This window comes from Manacus candei, unplaced genomic scaffold (assembly GCF_025592945.1).
Source record: "Manacus candei isolate 608988 ecotype Guabito, Panama unplaced genomic scaffold, ASM2559294v1 h1tg000033l, whole genome shotgun sequence".
In the NCBI taxonomy this organism is placed as follows: domain Eukaryota; kingdom Metazoa; phylum Chordata; class Aves; order Passeriformes; family Pipridae; genus Manacus; species Manacus candei.
The window spans coordinates 8,468,128-8,486,051 of NW_026138081.1; the positions used below are offsets into that span (position 1 = coordinate 8,468,128).

A 17,924-nucleotide genomic window follows, 5' to 3' on the forward strand; every position below is an offset into this window, starting at 1 on the left:
TCAGATTTTGGCCTTCGCAGTCTCAAGGTTGGAGCAATGCAGAGTAACTGTCATCCGGGGAGGCCAAACGTCCTCTGCCTCCAAGAGGTAGCCCAATCATTCTTGGTGAAGGGAAAAAGATGGCTTTCAGCTGGGCTGACATTTGCTGTGGCCCCATACAGTTAGTGAGCATTACACAAGCTTTGCCACACATAAGAGGCTGGGACTCAAACACAATACATGTTTTATTATTAAAAAATGCATAAAAACTAAAGACATGCTTCCCAGAGTTAGAGTCTATATGTACATCTGCGCTTCCCAGGCAGTTGCAGGGAGCTTAGTCTTCTGCCCTCACTGCAAACATGCACTGCACAGGTGTTTGTTACCCTTTGTTAGGTGTTCTTACCTGCATTTACAGCATTCCAGCCAAATGAAGAGAAAACCCTATACTGCCTGGGGTGTAAGATGGTGCAGTTTGTATCTGTGACTGAGAAACCATACTGAACTTTTAGAGACACCTGTAGGACATCTCTGTTCAGTAGCAAACTACAGAAAGGACCCATGCCCAGGTAGCAGGCTGAAATTCCCCTTCCCTAGGAAGAGTTCTCACTAAGGGCTGAAACTGGACCTGAATTTCGTAGTTAGATCCCAAACTTACAACAGGCAAATACTGGGCATCAAAGGATTGAGTGTTCTGATATCAAATGTGCAATCTCTTTGGACTTATTGGTCCCACCTTTGCCAACTCAGCAAATGCTGATGTTTGTGGTATTCGTATCTGAGGAAGTGCAATGTGGAATCCTAAGTCTTGTGATACTGCTGAGTTTTCAGCGCAGTGAAAATAAAAGAAATTAAGATCTAGCAAATATTTAGGATAAGTAGAGCAAGATGTAACTGCACTTCCTTGCTGGGAACCACTGCACAAAACAAAGGCTGATTTACAGTAAAATATTAAATTATTAAAAACCACACAAGCATTTGCAGTTACAGTGAGTCAGACATGCTGATTGGAAAACAAAACGAAACCCAAAGAGCAAAACCATTAATTTTGCCCTGACTGGAAGGCTGCAGTGATACTAGTCTATGTTTTATGTGACTTTTACAGCATACCAGAAAACCTCCTAACTAGGAAGGCCAGTGGTTCTCAAGCTTTTTCATCATGAGGCCTCTCTCTTCAGAGATTTCCCAGTTCATCTCTTCCCCCAACTCACACATCTTCTCAAAGCTGATTTCACACCGTCACTATAGCAGCTACAGTACTTGGTTATTTGAAGAAGTCACAGGACTAATACAGAGAATGATTAAACAAATCTGATTTTGAAGCAAATGCTGGAACCTGTTCCTGCTGAAACTGAAGCAAGTCTGCCATTCTGTATCTCAGCTGTCTCCTTCCCCTCCTGGAAGGCAGCACTTACCATTAATTGGCAGTGTTTCTCCATACTGCTGTTAAGTCCTCTCTACACTGTTTCCTTTCCATTCCTTTGAAGTTGGATTCTGTCCTCACATATGCCAGCTGCTCTCCCTCCCTTTGCATTTTAACGTGAGCTGCAAGTCTAGTCAGGCCTGAACTGGCATCAAACGGAAGAAAAAGAAAGACATAAAAAAGGTACATGGGATGAAGAGGAATGCTGGATTTTCATTTTTTTTTCTAATTTCCTTGCTAACCAAAACATCTGAAACTCCTAAAACAGCCCTGGATCGAGGAAGCGGCAAATGTCACTGCACAAAATAAGCCAGATGTTCAAATTCAGTGCTGGGTAGAAGCAGATATGCTGATCAGTTTGAGAACCACTGAGGTAGGCAACAAGTCTAGGCAGTACTGTTGAGTGAACACGAGGGGAATCTTGCCCTCTTGTCCTGAATGACAGGGTAAATACCCACTAGTGTTTTCAGAGGTATCAGTCCCGAAGTCATGCAGCCAGGATTGAAGACACCATCTACACAAGAGCAAGCACTGACTGAACAGAAGGTGTATTCAGTTCTGCTCCAACATTCAGTGCGAAGGAGCAGAGCACAGACTCTGACTGCCACCTTAGCTCTGAACTCCCTTCAGCAGGATGTAGTCAATCTGTAACTCTACTGCCCCTCTCCCCCAAATCCAAGGGGTTGTTGGGGTTGCAGTTCTTCCAAGCCGTTTGCCACTGCAGCCCACATAGGTGGTGAAAGCTACAAAAGCTGCCCAAGAGCTCTGGCCAGTTCTGTTCAAAGCCGTTCCAGATCCAGCATCAGAGCCCCAGGCGACATGGCATCGTGCTGCACAAAACCAGTCCCAGGAAAGTAGAATGTCACTGCTATGTACAGGCTAACAACTTTTCCCTCCTGTCTCTAGCTCATACAGCAGACTTTTGTCCTCCCCTTCCTGCCCATCTGGATGCCTTTCACCCTCAGCATCATCTCCAAGGCACAAGGGGGTCATGATGTAGCGATAGTCACTTGTGACAGCAGCAGCTGCCCCAGCAACAGTCTCTTCAGCATCCATATTTCCAAAGGAGGCGTGCAGGGCAGGGTCACTTGCAGATGCCTCTTCGTCCTTCCCAATGTTGACATAGAGAGGATCTAGACTGGAAGAGAGTGTGGACATCCTCCCGCGAATCATTTCCAGCTGGGACCGAAGCACTCCAAAGCTAGGGCGTAGTTTGGGCTCAGGATGCCAACATCTACACATGAGATCGTAGCTGCAAAATAGAGGAAGACAAGAGCCCTGAGAAGCAGAGCAGCCATGCCCTGCACCTCTGAACAGGGGTTTTGGGCAGTGCAGCTTAAAAAAGCACAGATGCTTTTCCCAAAACCTATCAGCTTTGGCCTTGCACAGGCGATACAGCACGTGGATGGTCATTATGGATCTAATTTCTTGTTCCTTCCCATTTTCAAAGGCATTAGCACTCCGGTCAAAATAGTTATTTAGACAGTATCAAAACCCCCAAAAGTCCTGTCAAAGCATGCTGAATTTCTTGGTAAAACTCTTGTTTTGCTGTCTCTAGGGAGCTAAAATAGGATGGTGTGACATCACCTAGTAATAGCTTCTGAATTTATTCACAAAAAGTGTCCTCTCAACCTCTGCCACATCTGAAACCATCCCTTCAATTTCTAGTTCAAGAGCAGATAAATCACAAGAAGAAAACCAATACTGAACTGTGGTAGGCACAAGTTATGTCCAGAGTATTCACACTGTGTTAACTCAGCACTCCTGGAATAACTGAGGTGTGCTGCAGTTTCTGCCTGACAGGTTGTCAGCAGGACTGGAAAAAAGCACATGGGTTTTGTTTAGAGGACTGTTAAAGAATGGACAACAGCTTCACTGCTGGAAGAGGGATGCTGAAATGGCCTTTCCACTACAAAGGCACCACCCCTATGCAGAAGATTTGTTCAGTGCCTAAGGCCCCATCCTGCACCGTTTCTCCCTTTTCCTGTGAGCCACCTCAGCTCTGGTTGAATAAGGGCCAGCATGAGGAGACACCATGGGCTCCTATGGCCTGTGCTTGGGCAAGGGGAGAGAAGCTCTGCTCCCCTGTAGCTGCTTTCCCAGCTCAGTGTCTGTGCTGGCTGGCCTCCCACTGGCCAGGCCTCTGGCTGGAGCATGGCCAGAGCCATTGTCCTCCTCCTCTTTGTGCATCACCCACAACAGTGACAGCTGCATTCCTATGGCGTTATTGTTGCCAGTTTTGCAGGGAACAGTAACAAAGCACAGTGCTGGCACTGAAAAACACTGCATACAAATGAACCTCAGTTAAACTTGTAAATGGAAAAAATCTGATATGGCCTTTACTGGGAAATAAAGCATTTAATGATGGGATTTATTTTACTTTTTCTGTTCCTTGCTTACTATCAGATTTACAAGACTGTTTTTGATCTCACACTACTTTTACAGAAAGCTTCTATGGTTCAGTTCCCTTAATCCTGATTAATCCTTCACAAACAGTAGAAATAATTCTAAACGCTCCAGATAAAACAGAAACTTCCTATTCTATGGTACCAAATTAAACACTTTCTTTTCCCCTCGCTGTCAATCAGCAGAAATTCGTTTGAAAGAAAGGTAGGAAACTACTGGCTGTACTGAATCAGCTCCAAAACTCCATTTCCCCAGTACCCTACTTGTGACCACATCCAGTAGCAATCCTTGGGGAAAGCACGTAAGATGAAGGTGGGTGTGTAATGAGATCTTTATGGTATATTCTCTCAGATCTCTATAACCTGTAGCTCAAGGGCCTTGCAAAATGGTGGTTGTACCTTTTCAGTAGTTTTTGATGGATTTTACTCCAATGCCTACCTAGTAGTTTTTTGAATCTCTTCTCTACTTTCTGCATCTATAATATCCTATAGCCACAAGCTCCACAACCTGGAATCAAAGCTACTCACGGCAGTAAAGATGTAGACACGTAATGAATTTAAGCAGTGATATAACAATGTTTTCATTGAAACTCAGTAACAGTTAAAATGAACTGCTGAGAAGATAAAAGTGTACAGCTTTAGTAACAAGAGTACAGATTATTCCCCATGTGGAAAAAAAGGAAAAGGAGAAAGAAACCATATGAAATAATCTACCATCAAAGCAGGAGGAAAGAGGAACAACAGAGGACTTCATGTTGCCCATTTTACATACAAGGAATTGCCTGAAAGGACCACTAAAGTCAGTGCTCACAGTTATGTCTTGCTTTGGGCACAACACAGAGAAAACAGACTTGCTTGGGCCCTCAGTGAAATGATTTCACGTTGTCCAGACAAGGCAAGCTTTTACCCTGGGATAAGTTATGGTAACACTCCCTGAGGGATCTCAGCCCCACACATTGAGTCCAGGAAGCTCCAGCCACCACCCATGGAGCAAGGGTTCCTGAGCAAACATTTCACATAACCTGCTACCCAAGAATGGTGCTTTGGTTGCAGGACTAAGGCAGGAGCATACGCTGCAGCATGTGGCTGCCTGATGCCCTGAGGACTATCTGAGTCCTTTCTGTAAGCTTGTAAATGTCTGAAACCAGTATCTGCAAGATTGTCCTGGTTTTGTTTCCACCTGTAATTTACAGTGGGACATTGACCTACAGAACTTTAGATTCACCTATCTGCTCCCTTCTCTTTCAACCTGCTATTTCTGAGAGTAGTAGATCCAGTTTTGAAGACTGAGCCAAGCTTTGAAAGACGCATGCAGGCCCCTGCCTCTGCAACCCAGTTTCCTCATAGTCTTGCTAGACTGCCTTCTGTTCAGCCTTCAGGGTGTGCCATGAAACTCATCCCGTTGCTCAGATGTTGGCCTGAGAAGGCAGGGAGTAGTTTCTACATAAGTTATATACTTCCCACAAAGCCAAGAGCTGCTAATGTTGACACCGTTCAAACCCTTGAGCCAAGTTAGCTGCTTGTGTAGTTACCACAGGATCCTGGGAGCTCTGCCAGCAGAGAATATCTGGTAGCTAACCCAGAGACTTTCTAGTGAATGCCTCTGTGTACTAGAAAGTGGATGGATTCAGATCAGCATTCCAGCTAGCTGCCTCTGTTTCCTTCCAGTGAGCCAAACTTCTCAAGAAATCAAGTCACCAGGGTGAGGAAGTACTCACACATCTTCCAGGCACTCCGGCGGCTGTTTCAGCCTGTTCCCACTGATGAGGTAGTTGTAGATTTCTGCATTCTCAATGCCAGCATAAGGGGTTTGCCCTCTGGTCACAATCTCCCACATGGTCACCCCGAATGCCCACTGAAAGAGAACAGCACAGAGAACAAGTGTACAGACAGTTCCCTGCTCGCGGGGGTGGGGTTTCAGTATGCTCAGACTGTGCTGACCCTCCCAGTCTGGGGTAATGTCATGTGAACAGCAGTGGTGCAAGGACTATCAAAACTCTAGCTAGACAACAAAAATGACCCATCAGACGCAGCTGATGCTGACATACCATCTTAGGAGATGGCTGAAGGCCCTATCTGGCCCCATTCTGCAGTGGAGCAGGGGAAGATTTGGGAGCTGCTGCTGTCTTCCACCTGCAGACCTCTCGCAAGCATCTCCTACTCATGGTTCTTTAAGGTATGCAGTATTGGTTTTGTGCTATAAGAAGATTTTGGTTAGGGGCTCGCAAATCAATTTCTTAATTCACTGAACCAGATTCTGAGCTTCTAGTAATGTACAGGCACAAGTGAAAGCAGAGTTTAGCCAATAAACAGAACAAAGAACAAACCACGCACGGCTCACCTTCATTGCTGCTCTGCACTGCAACATTCGTACTTGTACGTTTCAACTGCAAGGTTTGTTAGGTGCTAAAGATTATTATTTTCATAAGCAAACCCCATCCAGTATCTACTGTAAACTGGCTGAGCTAGTGATCACCAATCGCTAAACACTGTCCACAGCTGTTACAGCAATCACTGAGCAACAAAGCAGCCACATTACAAGGCACTCTCCAGTTACATTGTGACACGGATAACTGGAAAGTCCACAGGACTGAAGGACAAAACTAGCGTGAAAACAGACAAAAGGCAGCGAGGAAGAGAGGAGACAGTATCAGGAAAAAAAAAGAAAGGAACGACCAAAAAAATCAAAGGGAAAATATGCAACAATTTCAGATGAATGGGTTTAGCCTTGCTCCCCAGGGGCAAAGTTATTGGGAGTGTCTAAGCACTGATGTATTCAGATCTATGAAGTTCCACCAATGCCTCCTGTAGCACAGAGAACCTTTGCTGCATTTACATATAAGTGTGTGGGTTACATGCACTTCAAATGTCACCTTCAAACTGTCATGGAGAAGAGAAAGCAAAAAGAATAAGAAAGAAGAAACTGCATAAAGAAAGAGGAAAAGGAAGAGGAGCGGGGAAAGGTGAAGAAGAGGATGGGGATAAGAACTGACAAATAAAGGACAAAAGGACAAGAAGAGGAAAAGGGTAGATTTCTTCTGCCATAAGCCACTCTCATATATTTTTAGTATTGAGTTCTGACAACACTGAAGGCAGAGGTAGCACCATCCCTCAAACCCAAGGCAAACTCCCTTTCCCATCACCAGGACCTTTTCCCACATTGACTGGATACAGAAAGATTCCTCCACTTCAGCAGGAATACAAATGGTCCCCAAATGCACCAGAGCAAAACTCACCACATCGCTGTGCGTTGTGTACAGATTATCTGCCAGACTTTCCAGAGCAAGCCACTTCACTGGCAGCTTGGAGGCACAGCCCTGACGGTAGTAGTCTCCACTGTAGATTTTCTTAGAAAGTCCAAAGTCTGCAACACTCACATTCATGTTCTCATCCAACCTATGGGAAAGTTTTCATGATTGAGGAAAGGAAAGCATTTTTTGGCTATGTCAGGCAAGAAAAAAACAAACAAACAAAAAAAAACCAAAAAAAAAACCAAACCAAAAAAACAATGTTCAAGGAACTGAGGTATATAGTTGACCAAGTATTACCAAAGAGGATAATGATTTCATCTACTTGATGATCAATGTGAAACAGTTTAGTGGTCTCAAATCAGTTCCTTCAGACTAACAGGGAAATAATTAGGACTAATGAAGTAAGGAAATAGCCATGCTCAGACGGTCTACTCTGTTACACAAAACAAACCTAGATACTTTCTGTAGTTTCCAAGATTATCACAGGACATCTGCAGTGCTCAGTGCTACCACCAAGACCTGGTGAATGGTCTGAATTGCCCCTCACCCAATTAAACCTAGACACATTGGTAGGTAATGGAAGTGAAGCCCACAAAGACTTCATGTTCCCAGGCCTCAGAAAGGACTCACTGCTTTCCCCAGATGATGTGCTGAAACATGCATTCAGCTTCCTCTGGAGGAAGTCTGCAAAAATAGGAAATCAGTATGGGTTTTCTTGTAAATGTCAAAGCAGGCTAACCCATCATTTTTCATTATGACTATTAGGCTCTTATCTGTATATCTGGACATTCAAATGCCTTTGGAAATCTGTGTCTCATTGCTGATTTTATCAGTTGTTGTGGTTTTGTTCAGAGGCAGAGTTCTGCCTGTCAGAATGGCTTGTTCCTTACTCCATTCTTAGGGAAGAAGTAGAGTGGAAAGAAGAAAAAGGACTTTTCTACCCTTCAAAGCAGTCAAGTTATTTTGGGGTCAGGAACAGTGAAGTGAGATCACACGGTGTGTTCACCATTTTAAAGGCATTCTCCACCAGCTTTCAAGGAAACTACAGTTCTTATATTGTGATAATCAAGTCCTCAAAATAGATACCAGAAATACAGACTTCAGGCTACAATGAAAGTTCTTTTCTCCTAACACAGCCAAACCCATTCTCTCCTGTTGGTTACATTATATTGTGGAACAAAGAGCCTATGCTGACACACAGCCACTAGAGTAGCTTCTAATTACAAACACATATTGTAATCAACTCTATGGAACTATATGTGCAGACCAGTGATGGAAAAGTTCCTTATAAAAAAGGTTTATTTGAAAGCTCAGTGGGACTTCAGGAGTTGCTCCCTGCCCCCAGCACCACCACCGCACACCCCACTACCATGGTCATGGCTCCCCTATGTCTATTGTCACTCAAATGTAAGGATCATCAATCTCAGACAGAATCCATCCCCACTTCTGTGACGTAAAAGTTTTCTCTTCCCTCCCTCACCCACTCTGGTCTTTTTTTTTCTCTAAAAACTCATGGGTCACTTACATGCAGTTCCGAGCTGCGAGATCCCTGTGTATGAAATTTTTTGAGCTCAAGTACTCCATCCCACTGGCAATGTCAATCATGAACTTGAGGAGTGTCTGAACAGGCAAGTTCTGTAAGAAATAACAGTTTAAGTTCTGTTCCTGTAAGCTTTTGACACATATGGCAAAACTGCAACATTTGCTGCTAGCTTAACGAGCAGAGATGGGGGTTATAGGGAGGGGGATGGAATGGAGGAGCTGGTCCTCAACATGCATGGAATTAAGTACTTCAACATCACATCTCACAACCTTCTCTGGTATTAAAATCCAGTCATCTGTCAGTGTCTTTGGGAGGCCAACCCTGAACTGCTCTGAGTACATTCTCTGAAAATCCATACCCTTCCAGAAGGAATTCTACTGTAAGACAGACTTACAAAAGGGTTTTCCCCAATCCGTGACATCAGCAGGAAAGCATGGAGGTCTCCATGCTTCATGAAGGGCAGGATCACCATGGGAATTGGGAGACGGCCTTTGGGACGGCTCCGTAGACTGACTCCTGATGAGGACACACACAGCAAAGGGGTGTTAGCAAACAGATCACGCCCAAGTGGAATCTTAAAGGTTGCTTGCCTTCCTCTCAGAAATCTGGAGGAAAACGTGCAGTTTTGTCAGGTAGATTCCATGCTCAAGGCCCCTTTCCATGACTTCATGCCAGGAGGTGTTAAGATACCTCTAAACCTGTTTGTTTCAGAGGCAGTACTAAGTGCCTAGTGCCTCTCAGATCTTGCAGGACCTGCTATAAATGTTTCTAGGATCACTCCAGACCAGACAGCCCCAAACCCCAGGCTTTGCAGTACAATCTACACATTCTGGAAATTGCCTGTGTTCCGCAGTGCCAACCCACAGATGTCGTACTTCTTACTTGGTACTTCGGAAAGGCACAATCTTCCCTGCCTCTATTTATAGTGTACCAATGCATCTGTCCACATTTCATGGCAATGTAGACATACCTCGGCCATCCAAAGTCTCCCTGATGTAGTTCGCAAGAACCAAAGAAATGGCTTAAATAAGAGATGCTTATTACTGGTGTATGAGGGCAAGCGTTGAGAGCCCTTACACACACTGGGCCTGGTGAAGGAGCAGTGCTGGTGAAGGAGCAGTGCAGGACTCCAGGCAGCACAGAGGTGGCTGCACTTTGCATTTGCTGTTGGACAGCAGTGCAGAGTGAGATTGTGTGGGATTGTGCAGGAACAGGAGGTGCTCTGTGGCATAAGCAGCAATGCTGGCTTACCAATCAGTTTAGTGACGTGTGGGTGGTCAAATTCCTTCATACACGCAGCCTCTCGCAGGAACTCCTCAATGTCAGTCGATGTGAAGATGTCCGCTGGAAAAAGTGACTGTAAGTTTTCCTCCTTTGTGGGTGGCTCCAAGGGACTTTACAAATAATGATTATCAGAAGCTTGTTCTTTGTGGCACAGCACATCCTCTCAGACCTATAGCTAGATAAGCCATTTTACAACAAAGCAGAGCCTGACGCTCTCGGCTGGGATGGGCACACATCAGGGACATCTGGTAAACTGGTTCTTGGCAGAGTAAAGACCTGCTGATTAGCAGCTCTTTTCTCAGTAAGAACTTTCCTTGGAAGCTGTGCAAAGCATGTGGGGGTTAAAGATGTAAGAATAAATTAGGTAAAAGAACCTAAACTACAATGTCACGGAGAGGAGACATCACACAAATGAAAGAAAATGTTGAAACTGAGGAGATGGCCTGGAGCCCCTGGCTGACACAGCAGACCCCAATTCATCTCTGATAAGGATGGCATGAAAGATCAGTGGTTCTCTGTCTCTGAGCATAATTGAGTCTTCTAAGGTGCTGGAGGTAAGATTTCTTAAATAACCACACTACTTGAGAGCATGGACCAAATTCAGCAGTGACATACACCAGCATAAATTTGGAGTAAATTATTTTTCATTGCTATTACTCCAGATTTATGGAAATAGATCAATATAATGAAGAATTAGCCCAGTCAACTACTTCCTCCACTTCTGTTGCTGCATTTTAGCAGGAGTCCTCCAGTCCTGCTGCAAGATCAGACTCAGACCTGTAGGGGAGTATTCATATTATCTGCTTTAAGCAAGTAATTTCAATATGATTCAGAAGACAAAAGCATAATCCCTTTTTACAGTCAATGGAGAAAGGAAGGTGCCTCTGGAGGCTGACAGATTGTTCCTAAATTAGATGCCTGAAGGTAGACAGTCTGACTACACAAAAGTTTGATTAGAATTATTGCTGAAGCTGGATTAAGTTGATACAACTTACACTAGTGTGATACTAGTATATTTAGTACAAGCTGGTATTCTGTGACAGCAAACTGAGCTCCAGAAGTGAGTGTGACTCTGCTTTCAGTCGGTCTCAGTTAATTTTTGCCTTACAGGCAACAGGGATGAAATAACATTGGTTAACCTATATAAACACACATATATGTACATACTTGCTTTGATTTATACCTATCTCTTAATTGCTTTTCTTGTTACAGACTTGTGTCTGATGAATGTGTTAGTTGCCCTTGTTATGTATACTCATCAAATGACAAATCAGAAGGGAGTGAGACTACTTGGTTAAATGTGCCTGACTGAGATGAGTTAGCTTGTCACTGCATTCAGCCCAAACACTCTTCTGTTTATTCCAGGATATGGGCTTGGAGGAGTACTGTCTTTCACTGCTGAATTATTAGGGCAAAGCAGACCTGTTTGAGCTGTCTGTGCCACATGATACAGTGGTTTTGATTGCACTCACCACGTGCTAGATGCTGTAGAAGCAACTAGGGTGGTATAGGTCTTTCCCTGAAAAGCTTCCACTACAAAAAGACTGACATGAAAGGGATGGGTAGAATGGCTGAGTTGGAAGCTCAGAGAGGAGTAAAGAGCATCAAGGCATGTTTGCTGAGAGCAGGACAGACAACATTTAATCCTTCCAAGCTTTCTTTTCTTAAGTAATTCAGGTAGCCCTGCTCCCACTTACCTTTCAGCATCTTCACTGCAACTTTCTGGAAAGAGCCATCATCTAGCTTCAGTAGTGCCTCTCGAACTGACCCAAACTCCCCTGTGAAATGACCAGAGAAGGTAGTGAGGGAATAGCTTCTTGTGAAGAAAGTATGATTCACAGCAGGTTCTCTTCAGGGGTCACTGGGAAAAAAGCTGAATAACCATAAGCAATGCTTCATTTTTCATTCTGCAGTTCCAGACACCAACTTTCAGCATATGCGTGCCTAGAAGAGGTAGCACTACCAGTACACAGAGATCACTGTGCTGGCAGTCCAGAAGGCAAAGGAAAACAACAGGGGAAAAAAGCAATATCCAGCCAGACAGACGATGCAGAGACAAAGTTTAAGCTGGGATTGTAGGCAGACATTTCTGGGAAAGCCACATCATGAGGGATGAGTCTGAGCAAGGTTCTGGTCAGAGAGGAGGCTGTTAGCTGAGCAGCAAGTGGATGGGTTGGTGGAGGCTCTCAGTATTAACAGCCATCAGAGCTAAGTGATGGTGCCAGACTTAACGATTTGAAACATAGTCAACCTTATCTCTCAAAACTTAGGGAATGACTTCTATGAATCACAGTCGACCGGAGAGAACACAGAGCACCTACTTGTGTGTGAGTGATATGCTGATTCACAGGAGGTAGTGTCTACTCTGGTTTATTCTCTAAGGGAGATAAGAGGAAATGCAACAGGCCAAAACCTCTTCAAATTATTTTGGCCTGAAGTGGCTTTATACCACAGCCTAACAGCCTTTTTGCATTAGATCTGGCTATAGATTTGCTCTCCCTAATTTTGTAACTGCCTACTCAACCCAAAATGCATTAGTATGAGAACTTTGGTACTGAAAAGAAGGAAGCAAAATATGGCACTCGGGACACCCACCCCGGAAACAATATCTTCCCACTAGCTTTTCACCAGCGTCCTTCACTACCGTACGGTACATGCTTACTACACGATAACCACGAGGAGTGGATCTGACCACAAAAGAGGAAAATGGGAAGGAGCAAAGGCATTTCGTGCTGCTTCCATACTATGGAGCTGTTGCTCAGCTGCAGCGTCAGCAGAGCCCACGGTAATGCAGACATGCCATCTTACAACCTGTGTGCTGAATGTGGGGTTGCAGCAGTGGGACTGACAACACAGATCAGATCCTACCAGCTGGTATTGTCCTAGCAAGATCATGCCCTGGGGCCCCACTGCAGCTGATTTCAGTTTGTTACCTGCCACAGAGACAGCCCAGAAGGGTTGAAGCAGGATCCCAGAAACTGGCCAACAGCTGATACTCACAAAGAGATGACACAGCTGTTTAATTACTTAGCTTTGTTAAACCCTCTGAGAACGCTTCTGCAGGAAGGTCATCTTCCTGCTCTAAAAGAAACGCATTTGTTCTAAGAGGGATAGAGTAGAAGAATGCTCCCAGTGGGAAAGGGTCAAAGAAAACTGCAATAAAATTAGTCTTATAAAGAAAAAGGAAGCAAAACACTTCAGCTTCCTTTTGCTTATGACCCTAACATGCTCCTCTCATAGTTATTGGCTTTATCCTTACATGTTTTCATTTATTTCTAAAGACTGCCTTCAGACTGAGAAGTAAGGAAGGATGATTCAACAGTTAGCACACTGGTCCGCCATTTGGGAAATCCAAATTCAAACCCATCTTTCAACATAGAGTTTCTGGGCCAGTCTCTCAGGTAAGTTAAGTGAGAAGCATCCCACTTTTGCTCTGACAATCCCTCCTCATCTGAAGACCTCTGAGAAATATTAGCAGCACCTGTGTACAAGATCCAGCGAGAGATTCACAGTCAGAAGCACTCCTAAGGACTTGAACTAATGAGGACAAATGTCAGCAAAATTCAGTACCTGTTCCAAATGTGCCTCCCTAAGAGGCCAAATTAAAATCTGGAGGCAAACCACCCCAGACACTGAGAATACCTGAAACTGAATCTACTTTTTTTGAGCGGTTGGAATGTTTGAGGTATATCATCTCTGTCTCTGCATTGTCTCAGCCGATTTAATACTTCATGCATGCTTATGTAAATGGAAGGAATTCTATAGCACCATTTTGTTATTAGAAGGAGCAGGAGTTTAACTGAACATTCCTTTGTTTAAATCTCTGAAAGAAATTCACACACCAGTGAGTCAACAGTACTTTGGAAAGCTGAGCACAGACTGCACTTCATGACTGTGTCGAGCCATATTATAGGAATGGCTTAGCCAATATCCTCTTAGTTAGGCTAAACCTCTGAAATGTTTTATCCCAGTGGAAGAGATAGCTCCATTTTAATTGCCATTTAAGGAGGAGAGAAAATTGCCACAAGGAGGAGAGAAAACAGGCTGCTCATGATTGCTTCTCCTTACTCAACAGTAAAGGTTACACAAGCGGGATTTTCAATGTAAAACCCTTGTTCGGTTTTGGTTCTTACCCTTGCCCAACATTCTTCCCAAGGTGAACTGCTGTTCCTGGATTAAGACATCTTTGAGTTTTGTCTTCAGCTCATCACTTATCCCTACACTCTCCACTGGAAAAGAAACCAAAACATAAAAATGAAGAATTAATAAGGATACCTATATATTCTGTCACAACATCAAGAATCACCTGTTCTAATCTCCATCACCAATCTGATTCCCATACTGTAAGGACGAAACCTGAAAAAGCCAGTTCCCTAACATGTCCTCTAGCCTCACCACAGACAAGAGGCCAGTAACTTTCAATCACAAGAAAATGTACCAACATTACTTAAAGGGAGAGGGTGTGATAACACCACCCTCAAACACACCAAGAGCAACAGGAATATAGAACTAATGTAAATAACACTGAGAAGACAAAATCCAATCAGAAGGGCCATTGACAGACACTGGTTCATACAGCTTAATTTAAATTGATGGAGCTGCACCACTTTTCAATGACTGGCTCTCAGACTATTTCAAGTACAATGTAAGTCTCACAGCACCTGGTTGAGAAGGTAATGGAATGTCAAAAAATTTATGGTCACTAGATTTAATGGAGAGACCTTTAAATCCAGGGGAGTAAAGTTAAAGACTCATCCTAACCCAGCTATGCAGCACTGCTACAAAGAACCATGCCCTTGATGAACCAGGAGACAGAAATGAATCATCTTAACTCTGGCCATTCCTGTTACTCAGGCTCCTGTTTGATAAGTTACTAATTCCTGGCTTTCCAAGACTGATTAATTGGTTCATGCTTGTAGCACAGCTCAGCATACTGAGTTTAAAGCATACTGCTAATATTCTTGAGCTGTATTTATCTCACCATTGTATAATATTCCAGTCGAAGAAGTCCCTGTAATGTGAAACTGGGGCAGAGGAGTGGCGAATTCATGCCTTGCACTAATATATACAATGACTGTAGCTGTAATTAGCAAGTACTAAGTAACTGGTATGGCAACAGCAATTCCGGCCTTTCATCTCTGCAATTCACAAGGTCTAAGCCTCTTTGTAAATTAATCCCATGTTTTTGATCAAAAACCATCAGTTTCAGTAAAAACAGAGAGAGTATAGTACATGTATGAACACATCTTCCCAGGCAGAATCACTCAGGTCATTTTACTTACGTGTTGCTTCAATGAGCTCTGGGCCCTCCCTGTTGAAAGACCTGGCAGCTCTGAAATGGACTGCTGGATCCCCTCTGCCAACCACACTGCCAAAGGCATGGCTAGAAGGCAGAAAAGACACACAGGGCCATGATTACATGGGCCATTCACTTCTAAAAGGCTGTGCTGGACAGTATGGATGATTTCTCATCCCTTGACATATAAATACTGCAGACTGTTTTGTTAAAGAGGGTGTAGCTGGAGAAGAGGAACAATGGGTTTATGCTGCCTTGGTAATGCACCTAGAGGGGGTGAGAGCCTTCCAAAACAAGGGAATCACTCCTCCCCAGTGCTGGGAGAAGCTGCAGGTTGGGGCAGGTTGCAAGAGTCATATAAACAGAGATGCTGCTGTGAGAGGGAGGTCTGAGAGACTGAAAAGAATGGGAACCTTGCTTGCAGCTGGGAGCAATCCACAGCCAAGCAGCCAACTGTCAGAGGCAATGGAAAGGAAACTTTACTGGGGATCCAGAGGGTTCTGGGCAGTCAGGAAGTTACAATCAGCTGCTAGACTGAAAATCAGCATGGGATAAAGAGCTCAGCCCATAAGAATGTTTCATTAGTGAGTCTTTTCTCTTTGAATCTCTTAAGTAGCAGTGCTAAGAATTATCTCGATCTAGTTTACATTTCTATAGTCTAATAAAGCCTAGCTATTAACATAACATTTTTTCTACTGTATTTTTGATGTTCTTATTTTGAAGAAAAGGTAGGCATTCCCAAAATTGTTGAAAAAAAACCAACAACAGCCAAAAAAAAACCCCAAAAACCCCAACCAATACAGTTATCCAAAGAAAGTGTCAAAAGTACTCCATCAACAATGCTTTTTGAAAAATAATTGAGTCAGAAACCACACTAGAAGAGAAAGCAGAGATCTCTCTAACCAGCACAAGGAGAGTCTCCCTTACCCAAACCGAGTTTCCTTTCTTCTTTTCCGAAGAAGAATAAGAGCCAGGGCAACAGCCGTGACCAGAGCTGTGAGAATGCCCAATGCCACAGGAACCCAGGACGTCCCATAAGGAGGCTGTCTCTGGCCACCTAGATGATAGAGAAACCACCAGTCAGAAAATAGAAGACTATCAATGATAAACACACCAATTTCTTCTTTTTGCTTTTAAAATGGAAAAGCCACGCTGCTGGACCTGGTGTTCACAGTGGATCCTTGTATACTGGAATTTGGCATAAACAGCTGCTCAGTCAATCATCATGAAAACTAGCTGTTTCACACAGCAAAGGCAGAGCAAATGCATCTAGTTGTAAGAAACTATTCTTAGTCTTTAGCCTTGAGAAAGTAAAAAGCTCTGCACCAGATTATAATACTTTACATAAGCTCATGATCTGCTGCGCTTTAAACTGGAGTTTCAGGACGAAAAGGTTGCTTAATATGAGCATTCTCTGAGCAGGTTTCACCTTGTCCTGCTGGAGGCAGTCAGCAGAACCTTGACCAGTACTCCCTGAATGTCAACCAGATAACATTTTGAAAGACAACAGTGAAAGACAATTGCCTCATGGCAATCTCAGTAGAAATATTTACACTTCTCCTATAACTCCTCCCACAAAGACAAGCACCCTGAGGGATTTGGTATTAGCTATAACTTCACAATGTTGTTTGGTTGGTTGCAACTTGTCCATGTCTCTCTCCAAAGAAAAGGTGAACTTTAAAAAGTGCCCTGTGAGTCAAGAAACAAGTTAGTGAGCCTACAGGTTCCAATTCTGAACTAATATTTGCTCCCAGAATATGTATACTTTTGACTACAAACTGTCTACAGAAGAAATGGAGATGCTGTCAATCTGAGTAAGCTCCAGGCAAGGAAGGTAAGCAATATAATTATGAATAAAAAGAATATGATCTATGCCTGGCAAAAAATGATAAATTAATCCAATTCCCTGAGAGATTTCTTCTCCAAATACAATTACTAAAGCTTAAATGTGAATTTGAATGCGTTTATTAAAATCTAGGATAGCTCTCATATCTCCAAATTATTTAAGAGCAAACAAGAAAAGGTAACAGGTCCCTGACCACCTCCTTCATCTTCAAGCTCACTTGCTCACCATCAGCAGTTGACTGTGCTTTAGCAGAAGGTAGGGAAGAATCATCTTTGATGATATAAGTAATCCTATTATAAGTCATGACAGTATAAACAAACCTATTCCTAAAAGAGATGTTAGGTTGATGGGATGGGATTTGGATGAATCTCTGCTCAGCTGTATACAAAAAGGAGTCGGACACCCTTACTGGCAGAGTCCTGGCAGGCAAGAGGCTTCTAAGGTTTGACTACCAGTTACATTGATGAACCTTATCCAAATTTTTAAAGAAGTAATATTAGTCTAAAACAGGTAGAGCTTAATGAAACATTGAGAAAGCAGACTAGTACTTCTCCACTTGAAGCAAATTATCAGATCTTTAGTACTTATTTTCCAGCATCTTACCTCCTTCAGTGACTCACAGATACTTTTCCCACCCAGAAGGCTTTACAGGCTTTAGGTTTTATGATACTACCTCTTGCTGCAACTTTTGACCCAGCCCTTCAAGGCTGCTTATGAGGAGGGAAAGATCAGAAACAGAAGCTGTATTTCTCAAATACAATAAAGGTAACTCGAACCCTCCCCACAATTCCCAAGCCAATCACTTGGGCTGTGTCTGCCAAACAATCAGGGTAGAAACAACTAACAACACTCATGTGAAAGGTCCTCTCTGATAATTAACAATAAGGTTTCCTTCTC

At 43.4% G+C, this 17,924-nt stretch overlaps 1 protein-coding gene across 5 annotated transcripts in view; it reads right to left on the reverse strand.

The window, feature by feature from the left end:
* Positions 1–206: 206 nt before the first annotated feature.
* TYRO3 (TYRO3 protein tyrosine kinase) overlaps positions 207–17,924 on the reverse strand; it is a 42,961-nt gene continuing 25,243 nt past the window's right edge. For all 5 annotated transcript variants that reach the window (XM_051791341.1, XM_051791340.1, XM_051791344.1 and 2 more), the window contains 10 exons: positions 16,109–16,238; positions 15,168–15,268; positions 14,019–14,114; positions 11,583–11,663; positions 9,853–9,945; positions 8,996–9,117; positions 8,584–8,693; positions 7,044–7,203; positions 5,526–5,662; positions 207–2,654 (listed from right to left, as the gene is read on the reverse strand). In XM_051791341.1, coding sequence (XP_051647301.1) covers positions 2,282–2,654; positions 5,526–5,662; positions 7,044–7,203; positions 8,584–8,693; positions 8,996–9,117; positions 9,853–9,945; positions 11,583–11,663; positions 14,019–14,114; positions 15,168–15,268; positions 16,109–16,238 — 1,403 coding nt within the window. In that variant the 3' untranslated portion in view covers positions 207–2,281. The remainder of the gene's footprint in view (positions 2,655–5,525; positions 5,663–7,043; positions 7,204–8,583; positions 8,694–8,995; positions 9,118–9,852; positions 9,946–11,582; positions 11,664–14,018; positions 14,115–15,167; positions 15,269–16,108; positions 16,239–17,924) is intronic.